The sequence below is a fragment of the Triturus cristatus genome, chromosome 5_2, assembly GCF_964204655.1.
Source record: "Triturus cristatus chromosome 5_2, aTriCri1.1, whole genome shotgun sequence".
Lineage (NCBI taxonomy): Eukaryota > Metazoa > Chordata > Amphibia > Caudata > Salamandridae > Triturus > Triturus cristatus.
The window spans coordinates 1,063,114,431-1,063,128,418 of NC_140588.1; the positions used below are offsets into that span (position 1 = coordinate 1,063,114,431).

General features: G+C 41.5%; 1 protein-coding gene across 3 annotated transcripts in view; it reads right to left on the reverse strand.

Annotated features, from left to right (window-relative positions):
* EDA (ectodysplasin A) overlaps positions 1-13,988 on the reverse strand; it is a 1,792,848-nt gene that overhangs the window by 615,316 nt on the left and 1,163,544 nt on the right. For all 3 annotated transcript variants that reach the window (XM_085608342.1, XM_085608341.1, XM_085608340.1), the window contains exon 2: positions 5,747-5,849. In XM_085608342.1, the coding sequence (XP_085464468.1) occupies positions 5,747-5,849 (103 nt within the window). The remainder of the gene's footprint in view (positions 1-5,746; positions 5,850-13,988) is intronic.

Below are 13,988 nucleotides of genomic sequence, written 5' to 3' on the forward strand. Positions count from 1 at the left end.
TGGAGAAGGAGGTTTGATCGGAGGAAAAACCCGAAAAAGCCCCTTCATAAATTGTTTTATTATCCTTCCTGACCATAGAGAAGGGCCTGAAGAAGTTATTCTGAAATGAGAGATGGCTGCAAGATGAACTTTGATGGATGTGTGAGCTAAACCAGCTTTGGCCTTGGAAAGGATGTAAGAGAAAGAGAAAGGGTGAACTCTCGATTGTTGGTACCAGAGACAGAACCTCTTCCACTTCATTCGGTATGTCTTGTTCGTATTCTGAGCACAAGCATGGGAAAGGATGTCTCTACACTCTGTGGACAGTCAGCCCGAGAAATTCTGTGTTCAAGAGCCATGCTGATAATTGAAGGGATTTTGGATCAGGAGGCAGCACTTGGCCCTGGGACATCGTCAATAATGATGGGATAGGATCCAAGGGAATCGGTTCTTCCACAGACAGAAGAAGAAGCTCTGTGTACCAGTACTGACGAGGCCAGGACGGTGCTATGAGGATCATTTTGCAGGGTTCTGCCTTTAACTTCCTGAGAAGCCTTGGGAGAAGAGTAATGGGGGAAAAGGCGTAGACAAAGGTGCCTGACCATGCCATCGAAAACACACTCCCCCAGAATCCCGGATGGTGATGCCAGCTTGCGAAGTAGCAAAGAAAAAAAAAGAAAGTAATAGCAGCATTTCTAGCGCTCCGAAGTCGCAAAGAGATCTATGGACGGTCTGCCCCATGGCCGGAAGATCTCGTCCAGAGTCTTCTGACCTAGCTCCCACTCGTGGCAGACTGACTTTATAGTCTGCTTGGTGTATCTGCTGTCTCATTGAGATTCCCTGGAAGATGCTCGGCTTTCAGCAACACCCCTTGTAGGATCGCCTATTCTCAGATACTTTGAGCTTCCATGGACAACAGACGGGATCTTGTGCTGCCCTGTTTGTTGACGTAATGCATGGCGTGGCATTGTCTGTTCTGATCAGAACCGATTAATTTTTTGGTTCTCGGAGAAATGCCTGTAGGGCTAGGTAAATCGCTCTTAGCTCCAGCAGACTGAGTGCAAAAGACGATGCTGTTGCCATCAACCACTTATTTGGAGGTCCTGCAAGACCGCTCACCAACCCTCTAGAGATGCATCTGTTGGAATTATCTGAGATGCTGGGGTGACCAGAAAAGAGAGACCCTGATAAATGTTCACCTTGTGAATCCACCATGAAGCGGCTTGTCTCATTGGCGAAGTTACAGTGATCATATCCTCGAAAGATCCTTCCACCTGATTCCACTGTAAGTCCAGTTGCTCCTGAAGAGGACGCATTCATAGCCTGCAGTGGGGTAGCAGAGGAATGCAGGACGAAATGGATCCCAGAAGGGACTTGTAGAGCCGAACTGAAAGTGACCGTCTTTCTAGAAGTAGAATAGCCATTGACATCAGTTTGGCTTGTCTTTCTAGTGATGGAAATGCTCTGTTCAGGGACGTGTCCAATATGGCTCCCAGGAAAAATTGCATTCTTGGAAGGACGCAAGCGTGACTTTTCCCAGTTGAGGTTAAGACCTAGACCTTTGAACAGCTTTGTACAGGCTGTAACAGAATTCTTGCCTGTTGTTTTGGAAGGGGTTTTTATCAACCAGTCGTCTAGGTATGGAAATACCTGGTGCTGCTGTCTTCTGAGGAAGGCCTCAACCGGAGCCAGAATTTTAGAAAAGATTCTTGGTGCTGATCTGAGGCCGAAAGGGAGGACTTTGAATTGAAAGTGGCTCTCGGCTACTGTAAAGCAAAGGAACTTCCTGTGCGATGATGAATGGTGAGTGAAAATATGCGTCCTCTAGGTCTAAAGTGGCCATGAAATCTCCCGAATTTAAAAGTCGAAGTATGTCCTGTAAGGAGATCATTCAAAATGACTGCTTGATGAGATAGGTATTGAGCGCCTCAGATCTAGAATAGGGTGCCACTTTTCCACAACCTTTCGAACCAGAAAGAACCGGCAGTAGAATCCCTTTCCTCTTTGAGATAACGGGACCGGTTGTATTGCCCCCTTCGGTAACATTTTTTGGACGTGGCGCAGGAGACGTAGATATTTTGTTATGTGAGGAGGGGTACTTGGAGGAGGTTGAACAAATTCCAACGTATGGCCAAATTGAACTATGTTGAGCACCCATCGATCTGTTATTTGTTGCCAATTGTGGAAGCAGAAAGAAATCCTTCCCCCTACAGGTGTTTGATGTCGGGAAGGAACAGTAGTCAGAACCTGCAAGCACCTATTGACGTCTTGAAGAATCCTTCCCCTGACGTCCTGCTCTGCCTCTGGGCGCTGATTTAGAATAGGTTGCAGATTGACCTTGTCGCTGATTGTACTGCGGACGATAAGACTGCGTGGCAAGTGTATAAAAGGAGTATCTATATTGCTGGTATCCTCCTCTGTATGAAGGAAGCCCTCTACCCCTTGCTCCTTGAAAAGGAACTTTGCGGTATTGAAGCGTCCCCAATGACTTTGCCGTGTCTGTGTCCTTTTTTATGTCTTGAAGAGCATCATCCACATGTTTTCCGAAGAGAGCCTCTGCATCGAATGGAAGATCTGGTATTTTGTTTTGGACCTCTGGTCTGAATCAATTTGCTCAAAGCCAACTCTGGCGACATTGGACCGCTGCTCCCGCCAGAAATCCAAACGCTGTTGAAGCAATGTCCATTGTGCAATCAATGACCTCTGAGGAGGCCCTCTCCCCTTCCTGGATGATCTTTTTTGCCTCTGTTTTACTGTCCTCAGGCAGTTGGTCGAGGTAAGGAGATAAATCGCACCACATTAGCCGGTCGTGGCGGCCCAGAATAGCTAAAGCATTTGCTGCTTTGACCAGTAAGCCTGACATAGAGGAGAATCTCTTGCCTGCATAGTCCAGACGTCTGCCTTCCTTGTTCGAAGGCGTAGTAAGAGGAGCTGTCGGATTTTTTGACTTCCGCTGCGCTGCCTGAGATATAACTGAGTCTGGTTTCGGATGACTCACCTGGCAAGCCGGGCTATCTTCTCTGGCCTTATATTTCTTCTCCAATTGTGGAAGCGCCGGAACCACCGTGGCTGGGGTCTTCATGACTTTAAGACCCTCCTCCCATATATGATTGACAATAGGAGTGGCTTGTATTGTCTTCTGAAAGTCATATAAGAAACATGCTGTCTCGAAGATGGCATAGGCAGATCAAACTTCTTGGCCAACCTTTCCAGCAGATTGTGGAAACCACCTATGTCTCCCCGTGGAGAATCCACAGGAAATGGTGAAGGGGAAGAAGGAGTGGGGGTAATATAATCATTCCACTCCATATGGGGGTCTGGAAGATCTGTGTGTCCCCTTGATCATCATCGGAGGTATCTTAGTGTTGGATAAAAGGTGGAGTTGGTGGAGGCTCCTCTATTATTTGCAGCGATGGTGGCGGCACCCGGGGGGTGGAAGGCACTGAGGATGGCCTTGTGGGACCTGACCCTTGTTCCGGAATCGCAGATGGTGTTGGAAATCTTCTCTTGTAGTCCAACAACATATATTGCAAGTCCGAAATCAAAGAGGACGGCATACAGACTACCTCCTGTTGATATTCCCTATGGTAGTCCTTGGGAGGATCATAGACCTGCTCCCCTTCATATCCTGCTTCAGAATCGTCCTCCTGGCACTTAACGTGCATCTCTGAAGGGCTAGGAGCAAAACCGAAAGATCCTTACTCGTCTCAATCTTCCTCTTCCAGGCAGTGAGAAGGTAGTAGAGGGGCCACCTTGCTAGGGGAAGTGAGCTCAGGAGTTACCCGACTCTTTCTGAACTTTTCCCCGGAAGTTTTCACTACGTCAACGAGGTCGTCGATTTTGATATTGCAATCGACCGTGCTGTCGTCGATACCGCCGTCGTTGCTGTCGACACCAGTGTCGTCGACGTCGTGGCCGTTGTTGTTCTTGTCGCCGCCATCGATAGATTCGTCTTTACTGTCGTCCTAGCCTCAGTTGTCGATGGAGGCGGAACCGTGGCCGTCAATATGAGAAAAGCTTTCGGCGATGGTCCCGTCGTCAGAACTGTTGTAAGCTGAGGAGACTGGCCTTTGTCACTCCGCGTTGACGATGCCGATTACGGTTGTCCTCGACTGCTTCGTTTCTTTGCCTGTTTTTCCTCAAGAGGAACAGACAAGGGTTTTTTTTAAACTTTCTCCTGTTATAAGTCCTTTCCTCTCTTTTTCACCTCGGTGAGGAGATGTAGCTGGACTGAGCCTGTCAGACCCATGGGAGGTCTTTTTAGAGGCTTTTTGGGGGCGTTCCTATAAAGAAGTAGGTTCAGATCTTCCCCTTTGCACAGACCTTCTAGTAGACGAAGCAGATGAGGCCTCATCACTGTCGTCACTAGAGACCAGCTCTCTCCTGGATTTTAACTTCTGGAGCCAGGTAAGGAGACATCCCTCAGGATACCTCAAGGTCTTAGTGGAAAGGTACAACATACCTTGCAATCCTTGGCTTTGCGGTCAGGATACAGACAGTAGATACAATCCTTATGAGGATCATCCACATAAAGCCTCTTCTTAGAGCAGAGCAGGTGGCACAAGCTCTAAAAATGCCCTTTTTCTCCTTGAGGAATGAAGAAGAACCAAGTTGTAGAGTAGTCTGGAAAATCAACAGTTGAAAAAATCTCGAGTAATAGAATAAAGAATAACTGAGCGGAGCTCAGTGGCGACTCCCTAGCACAAGGTGCTGTAGAAAACCTGAAGGTCTGAGGTTCTCTCATGAGGGTTCTAGAGGGTGAGGCTGATCTGATTGGTTGTGTGTTTTATTTAGTCTCTTTTACAAAATGAGGTGGATATGTTACAAAACTGGAATGGGCCTAGGCCTAGTTTCTAGTTTGTAATGGCTTTGCATTATATTTTTATATACCAAGGACTACCATCTCGACGACGGGGAATGATTCAAGCATGTGAATCTATGAAAGTTCCAATACTGGAGTAAGTCTCTGTATCGATTACGCCTCTCTGGTTGATCTAAAAGATGAATCTGCCTTAATGTCAAAGGAATATCCTTGGCAGACAGATTTTATTCCAGTGTCACACAGTTGAATACACATAGTGATACATACCCCTTTTGACGTGTATAAGCACATTAGAATATGGGTAACATGCTACACAAGGGAGGAGTGGAGTGCTGAGTAGGAAGAGCGTTGCATTGCAGATTAGCCTGTGTGGAAAGTATATCGGTGTAGTGTATGATTGACATTTATACTATTAAAGGTCGCTGCATCTTGGTGTGTGATGAGGGGAGGGGGAATCGGGGTTAGAGTATGTGCACTTTACATTGTTTTTTTATCTGGTTGCAAGGACCCCGAGACAGCCCTCCCAGGAGCAACAGAAGAGAAGCCAGTGGCCTGCATTCGTTGCAGATAAACATGCCATATGATCTACATAGTCCCCACCAGGAGTGAGCAGCCCATAAGCATGCACTGAAAAAAGGCAGGCTTAGTATATGACCTAAAAAGTCCACCAATGAGCTGTAGAAAAGGAGCCCACAGGAAGGCAATGGTTACTGGCTTTCAGGGTAAAGTTTCTATAGGCTCCACCCATAAGCCAATCAGCCTTCAATTGCCTATTGTTAAATGTGTGCTATTGCCTGGCTCAATAAAAAAATATCTGCACAGTAACTGCATTTAGTTCTGTATTTACAATTATTATTTAAGACAGTTTGGTTAAACTTCAATATACCAGAGTCATCGAAGTCCAAAAAATTAAAGATCTTGATAAGAGCATGATTTCCCGCTTACCTTCTGACCCTTCACTCAGTTTGCTCCGCTTACTTCTACGGACATGTTTGCTCACTTCTAGATGTGCTTCTACCTCAGAATCAAGACGATTCAGCAATGCCAACTGTAAGAACAAAGACAAAAGGCTTAATTTTGCAGAAAGAGGATTATGGAGAAAAGGGGAGGTTGAGTATTACAATATGTTTGTAAAGCTTCTGACTGGGCAAGGCAAATTTAAATTACACATAGCATCATATACAAAACTAGTTTGTGGTGAACTTAAACCTTGTGGTTTGCAGAATCACAAGATTTGCCACCACAAAATGTTTTTTTTCAAATGTACCAATTCGTTTTTGGGTCAGAAAAACCTTTTTGAATTGCAAAGGGGTTTTGAGACTCATTAGGAGAGGGCCTGAAATTGGCATCCCCTCCTATCTGCAATTCGCAATGAGATTAATCAAGCAATTCCCTCCACAACTGTGGTCACAAACCATTATGAGCCTAATTATTAGTATGGGGCCCGAGGTCTGCCAGACTTGTGGTAGTGCGGTGGTGGCGGTCCGGCCATTGCAGCACCAGTGGTCCGATTGCCCCAATGCTGTCCGAGGACTGCCTTTCCCTGGTGGTGGTGGGTGGTTTTAAGGGGACAATATGCGTGGCGGGACCGCAACTGTCCCGCCAAACATATTACGTTTTTCCTCACTGCTATGAAAATTATGGCAGAGAGGAAAAAAAGGTGTCCCTACAGCGCTCCCTGGTGCCTCACACCATGTGGATGCACACAGGGGAGCACAGGATGTGCCCCTCTGTGTGCATACAAACCAGTTCCTGCAAGGCATGGACTTTACAGTACATGCCATGCAGGAACCTTGTGCGGTGTTGTCATTGCGGTGCCTACATATAATTGAATAAACATCTATTAAAACCATTAATGAAAAAACTATTACGTTTTTGTTCTCATAATGTAGACTTGGAGACTCTGCAAGCAAACAATCTCCATGAAACTGCCGCAACCAATCCAAACAACAACGCCTCATCTCAACCAGGCTATGGGGAAGTGGGTCTTAAATCAAATCTTAGCAGCAAGGCTGTCCCCGCTCCCCATAAGGGAACTGTACCCATCCTGGAAGTCCCTTGTATGCATCATAGAGTGCAAAAGAGAATCATTAGACCACATACTTCTATGCTGCCCGGCATTGCGACAGGCCCGAACACTTTCCAGGCCACTTTTTCTCCAACAGGCAACTCGCACAGCCAACAAAGCCGTCCGCTTACTGTACCCCTTGGGCACTGTGGCAGACATGGCTAAGTTCGGGAAATTTGTACAGTACACCAACTCCCTTCTAAATGTCAAATCGGCCATAGCAGGGAGCGATCACTCGCTAGACGAGTCTTATGCTCCATAGGGCCCAACATCTGTATGACCCTCCAACGCTGACAAGAACCAATGCCATCATGGGCGTTCAACTCCGCACAGCCCACATATGGCTACACAGACATGTCAATAGCAAACTACTGTCGCCTTTCACAAGACCTTTCAAAAGCACTGCCACTTTTTCCCAGACCTCTAACCGAACACTTGCAAAACGTTTAAAGTGGTCCTACTTCAACTTTGCCAAAAAGAAACCTTATCCCGCAACAAGTCACTGGGAAGAGAGACAGTTTGTCATATATTTAAAATTGCAGATTTTATGAAGCACTCTGGAATTTAAAAACGATTTTAAATATGACCATTTGAACTTCTTTTTACAGCAATGATTTTAAGTAGTCACGCAATACATTATTATTCATTCATTCCATTGTGGTGCCTTTTTCAAAGGAACTGCCGCCTTTGAAGAGGCACAGCCGCGGGACCCGCACGCCACCCGCCCGCCCGCCCAACAACTTTTTAAATCGGAATCTTGCAGACAGGTGTCAGTGAGTCTCGGCGTTGTGGCAGAATAGCAGCCCAACCGCTCTGCCGAAACTCATAATCAGGCCCTGAATAATTACTGCCACTTCAAAGGAAGCAGTAACATATTCGCAAAGGTAAAGCTGCAGACCTGGACAGTTCCACATTGGGAATCATGTCAGGCAGCCACTGAGGGGGTAGGCAGCTTTCTAAGGATTCACTGCAAACTCCTATGATGTCTTCCCAAACTGGAAACATATTTAAAAGCAGCACTAGTTTCTTTAACTAACTACAGCTGCTTTAAAAACAAAAGGTTTCCTATTGGGAATGTGAGGGAAAGTGGTCTGCCGTTGCTTACGGGCACCATCCCTGTGTTCATAGGCAATCAGAGACAGTTGCAACTAGTGACGTACTTAATTAACATTCATTAGGTAGGTTGTTTTGCAAACCCTGTGTGATATAGTAGTAAATAGGCCACATTACAAAATGAAAGGTAATTCACAAAAGGAAGTTCCTCCTATCAACCCAAGACCTATTAAATGGTGGATGAAACTGGTGAGGATACATACCAGGAGACTGTTGAAAGTAAGGAAAGTTTATTACATGTAATCCTAGCTCTCTGTAATCGATTAATATACAAGTCCATGTCCAACATCACTGAAACACTTTTTATGGTATCTATTTTTTTTAAAAATACATCTTAGCAGCTAAATGAGTTACACAGACCATTTGACTAAAACATCACTGCTTTTATCATTCTTTAAAACAAGAGATAAAGGATATGTAGACTTTAAGTGTCCTGCAAAACACACAGACTCGCACATATATCAACACTCCCCCCCCCCCCCCCCCCCCCTCCCGACACGGATACTTGCACTTAAAGAAGGTGGCCGCTTTTCCAGCGTGACGTTCAGGGTCAAGTGAGTTACTTTTACACACTAACACAGTGAAAGGCTATTGGCACAATTAAAGTTTCCAACTATGCTTTTGGAACAAAGGAAAAAGGAAGGGTTGTTTATGAGCTCAAAGAAAATATTCCTGTTCGCACACTAGGATTACAAGTAATCAACCTTTTCTCCTCTGTCATGGGATCCTCCATGATATTCATACCGCTGGGCCCAAAAAATCCACGTGACCATGCCGAGCAAGAAGTGAAACAGCAATTAAGATGCCTTTAAATCTTGCTTTCTTGTCATGTTTGCTGACTTTCAGAGACCGAGATCAAATAAAGGTTTGTCAGCCTACATTTGTTTTTCTTTCTAAACTGAGGTTAGAGGATTTTGTAAAGTGAACTGTGTGGCAACAACTGTGCAAAGGCTGTAAGATGTCTGGCTTTTTTTCAAAACACAACACTTAACTAATAAGTGAACTATTCAAACATCTCAAATATATTTCACTCGTTATAAAGACACATTTTTGTAATTCTGTGGTAAATAAAAATATTTTTATAGGATCAAAACAAATTAGAGCACTTTGCTTGATCTGCAAATATTAAATATTTTGCTTAAACGCAATTTCCAAACAATGTTCATTTCCAGCAAAACTACATGTTAGAGGGAATGTTTTGTGGCCATTTCAATGGAGAATATGCGATCTGTACATGACAGTGCACCACCACATCATGCTGTAGTAATATATTCTTCAGTGGATGAGGAATTCAGTAAAAGGAAAAACAGAACGTGAAGTCAAATAAACCGGTTACAGGAACGGCCTGTTCAAGGTATCTGTCCTCAAAACAGAATCAGTACAATAGTGTTTTCTAACAATGTGAACTGACTTTCAAGTGACCCCCTTATTATGATTGGAATTGTCCCAGAGCAGCAGTAGCTGCTTTTCCTCTGGGAGAATCTCCTTTGGGCGCACCTGGTAAAGGTCAGATTAGCTTTGGATGCACAGGTTGTAATGATGCATGACACTATCCATCTATCAATTACATGTTTTGTGGACATCGTTTGCCCTAATTAGAAGCGCTGTAAAAAAAAAAAAAAAGACTGCAATTTAAATCTTCTGACTGAGATGGAGTTCGGAGATTCTGAATGTTTATGGTGACTTTGCTGCAATGGAAAACCATATATGATTCTTGTGAACACAGTTTGAAATTCACATATCCTTTTGGCAGGAGCTAGGGTAACCAGAAAAGCCAATTTCTATAATAAATGTCAGAGACTGGTATTATGCATTGTTTCAATAGGAGGTCAGCTCATTTAGAAGAGGACAATTTTCAGCTCCCATGGAAGATAAGGTCTTTTAATTCGGGTGAGGCCTTTCTAAGAAATCTTTGATCAAAGGGATAATATAATGACAAAATTGAAATAAATGCCTGATATGAACTTTTCCTATAAGCAAAAATAACAAACACATGCACATTTGTATATGAAAACTTAGGCCCAATTTTGCAAAATAAAGAAATCAATACAATATTATCTCTTTTTGGCAAATCTTCTGATTCGCCTATTTTTGAAGGTACCAGATGCAAATCTTCTTCCACTTGAAAGTCTATGATGTTTAGGTAGAAGGATGCTTGAACACCCTCTGGTTGGTCATGCAGTCCTCCTATTTTCAGGTGGTAGTACTGCAGGTATTCAGACGAGCAAACCTCAGGAATGGTGGATCGGAATGGAGGATCTTGCCCAATATTCAATTCCACACACAAGCCTCCTGTGTGGTTGCAGCAACAAGTAGATCAGGTTCAGGCACCACAACTGGCTTGGCCTTTCTGAAGCAATTACAATTATTGACAATCCAATTGACAGTCTCACGTTAGCAGTCATTTTGGGATTAAAGAAATAGGTGGAAAACATAGGGGAATTGTCTTGATTCCTTGTTGAGGTAATGCATTATTGTTTTTTCCACTGTCCGAAGAATGGAAGATGCTGAGATTAATAGGAGAAAGGATTTAAGGGCTAGGTGGAATGCCCTCGGCTCAGCATATTGATGTGGTATTGCTGCTCTGAAGGGAGCCTTTTTCCTTTAACAAAGAGAACACCCATGTGTGCTAACAACTCATCTATCAATGAGTCAAAGAAAGTTTGTAAAACAGCACTCCTGTGAAGCATGTTTGACTTCTTGGACCCTCTTGAAGAGCAATGACTTGTAGGACTGGTTCGATGAATCTTTTATTCACAGTCCACTGTTGGCTGAGGCCATTGGTCTTTTGGGCACTCCAGAAAAGGACACATGCAATCTGGAGATTGAAAAATGGAGATGTAAGAGGCCTCGCTACCAAGGAGAGAAGAGACTTGTCTGAAGGCTGGTGGTAGGGTTGTTTCAAGAGATGAATCGTTAATCATTTAGGAGAGTCTGTACATGCAAGTTTTGCATCTTCTATTGAGTCATGATTTCGTCTTTTAGGTCCTGTCTCCATCTATCCAGGTGGAATTAGCGTTATAAGATGCCTCTCTTATATGTACCTACCCAAGACTTAGGTTCCTTAGATAGAGCTGATGAAAGTATATGTTATTATGTTCATGCATGCATGTGACTGCACATGCTTACTATTCCATAAAGCATAAAGAATAGGCAAGCTGATATTCTTTTCAGTAATGTTTTGATATTCTTGCTACAATTAATCATTTTCATAACAGCTAAAGCCCTTAACAAGTTCTTATTGTTTGTTGTTCAACCCACCTTCTGACTGTACCCAATAAGGTACCCACCTTTTGTCTGTGCCTAATCAGGTAGCTATCTTTGGCCTTTATTAAATGGAGGGCCCATCTATGGCTGTGACCAATCATGTGCCAGATGTTCAAAGGCACAAAGACAGGCCACCTGTGTGTTGTATCCAATCATTATTTAGATTCCCGTCATATCAGTCTTGAGGGATTGCCATGCAGGAGGCATGTCCATGCAAAGTGGAGGGTTTGACAGAACATACCTCCAGTTACATGAATGGGGTAAATAATGGGATGAACAAGAAGAGCTGCTTTAACCCAGACATGTCCTATGCTGCCTTCAAATATACAAATTGATACCAAGTCTTAGTGCAGAACATGGCAGCCAGGTAATATTAGATAAGATCATGAACTGTGACATTCTAGGGAAAAGAGAAATTCATTATATTACAATGAAGACACTAGAACCTACAAATAAATGCACAGCTGCTTGTATATTGATTTTACAATGCATCACACGCAGATTTTTCAGAGAAGCAAGATATTTATGTTTGTAAATTAAAGCATAGTACCTGGGGCAACCGAGTGGAGAGTGTTAAAGAGGAGCTAAGTGGCATGATCTTAATATATTTATCTCTAGTCCCGCATATCCCTAATAGTTTCTATAAAGAAACTGCATTTGAAATTTCTGTAGATGCATTAAAGTGGTAAATAGGTTCATCCCACTATGGCTATTGTATTCAATCGGGCACTGGTGAGGTTCCAGACAGGACAAGGATGGCAACTTGAACATGATCTAGAATCAATTTGAAAGAGTTGATCTGAAGGCCGAGATCCAGTAGTACTAAAATTGATGGTATTCAGACAAAATATCGAAACAAAAATATTGTGCTACCAATAGATCGTGTCCAAAATATCATGATATGGAAATATCGTCTGCAAGCATATCGTGTTCAAGAATATCGATTTAAGGTAATTAATATTGATTTGGAAAATATCTAAGTCATTATTATTGCGTCGTACAACTGGCTCCCATTGACTTCTATGGGAGTCCGACCGAACCGAGTCCGACAGCATACGTGTGCATCGTACTCGCTCGGTCAGACTGTAGGGGTCCGGCTCGGTTGGAAAACACTCCGGATCCGACTCGGTCGGAGTGCTTTCCGACCCGGATCGAAATCGGCCCCTATATTGAATGAATTAGTTTTTAATTGAAACTAATTATTTAATTGATAATTTTGTTAATTTTGCAATTCATTTTTTTTAAAGTTACATTTTAGGTGTGAGTTTTGAAGTTTATAGGGGTACAGGGTGGGAAGTAAATTAATTATAATAAAAAATTAGTTTTTAATTCATATTAAATATTTGATTGATAATTATGTTGATTGCACAATACACATTTTTAAGGTTACATTTTAGGTATGGGTTGTAGGTTTTGTAGGGGTATAGAGTGGAAAACAATTTATTTTAATTAAGTAATAATGTTTAATTGATATTACTTATGTAATTGACAATTAGGTTTATTGTGCAAATAATGTTTAGGTACGTTAAATTTTAGGAGCGGGTTGTGTGTTTTGTAGGGGTATAGGGTAGGATGTAAGTAAATTAGACTTATTTAATAATACATTTTTTGTAAATAATACATTTTAGCTAATATGCGTTAAATGAAAAATAATTATGAAAATTCTGTAATATGTAAAAAAAAAATGGGGTGTGTGTTTGGTATGTGTAAAGAGTGTAGGAAATTAATCATACTAAATAATAAAGTTAATTTATAAAAATTATAAATATTAATGTAAAATGTGTAAATAAATTATGATTTATGTTATATATTAGGTGTTAGTTGTTGAAATTGTAGGAGTAAATGGTAGGCAGGTAATTAAATCTTAGAGTTCTCATTATTTGATTATTAATAAAAGTTTTAATTATGAAAATGATGGAAATAATGTTTACTTTTATATATTTGGTGTGTTGATTTATTATTTATGGATAAAGGGTGAGGTGGTAATTAAGTACAATTATTGTAGGAATAAATAAATCTTAATATTTTAACTAATATTATTTAATATGTGTACAAAATATTATTTTAATAAAGAATTTTAGATATGTGTTGTGTACTTCGTTGAAGTATAGGGTAAACGCTACTTAAGTAATAAATGTAAAACTAGGTTTTTTTAATGTTATTTATTATTGTATGGGCTAATTGTGTTGTGTTTTTTAAATGCAAATAATTTTGGATTTATTAGTTGTTCAGTCAGTCAATCAAGCTTTATTCGATTTAAATAAATCATAAAAGCACATTTCATCATAGAAACATTTAAATACAGTCTTCGTAATAAATATGAGGTTGACAACCCCCACTTTCATTCAATAATGTTTTAGGTCAAGCCATACATAGTGCAGCAACCTCCCCTTAGCCATATTGATATGTATTTAATAATGTAATGAGTATGTGTTTTATTTTATTTTTTAAATATAAATTTATATTTTTTAACATTTATTTTTGTAATTGTTTACTATGTTTTTGAAAATATTTTATTATTTTGTAATTAATTAGTTTCTTTTAATTTTACACTGAATGGAGTGTGAATAGTACATTTTACCTCTTTACAATCCACCACTGACTGGAGCGGAAACAGTAAATTTTATCCCTTGACAATCAAACACTTTCCTTACTGTTGCATTGGCTGACAAGGAAATAGTAAATTTTAACCCCTCCACATTCTAACACATTTTTCCTATTGTTGCAATTAGCGGTGTG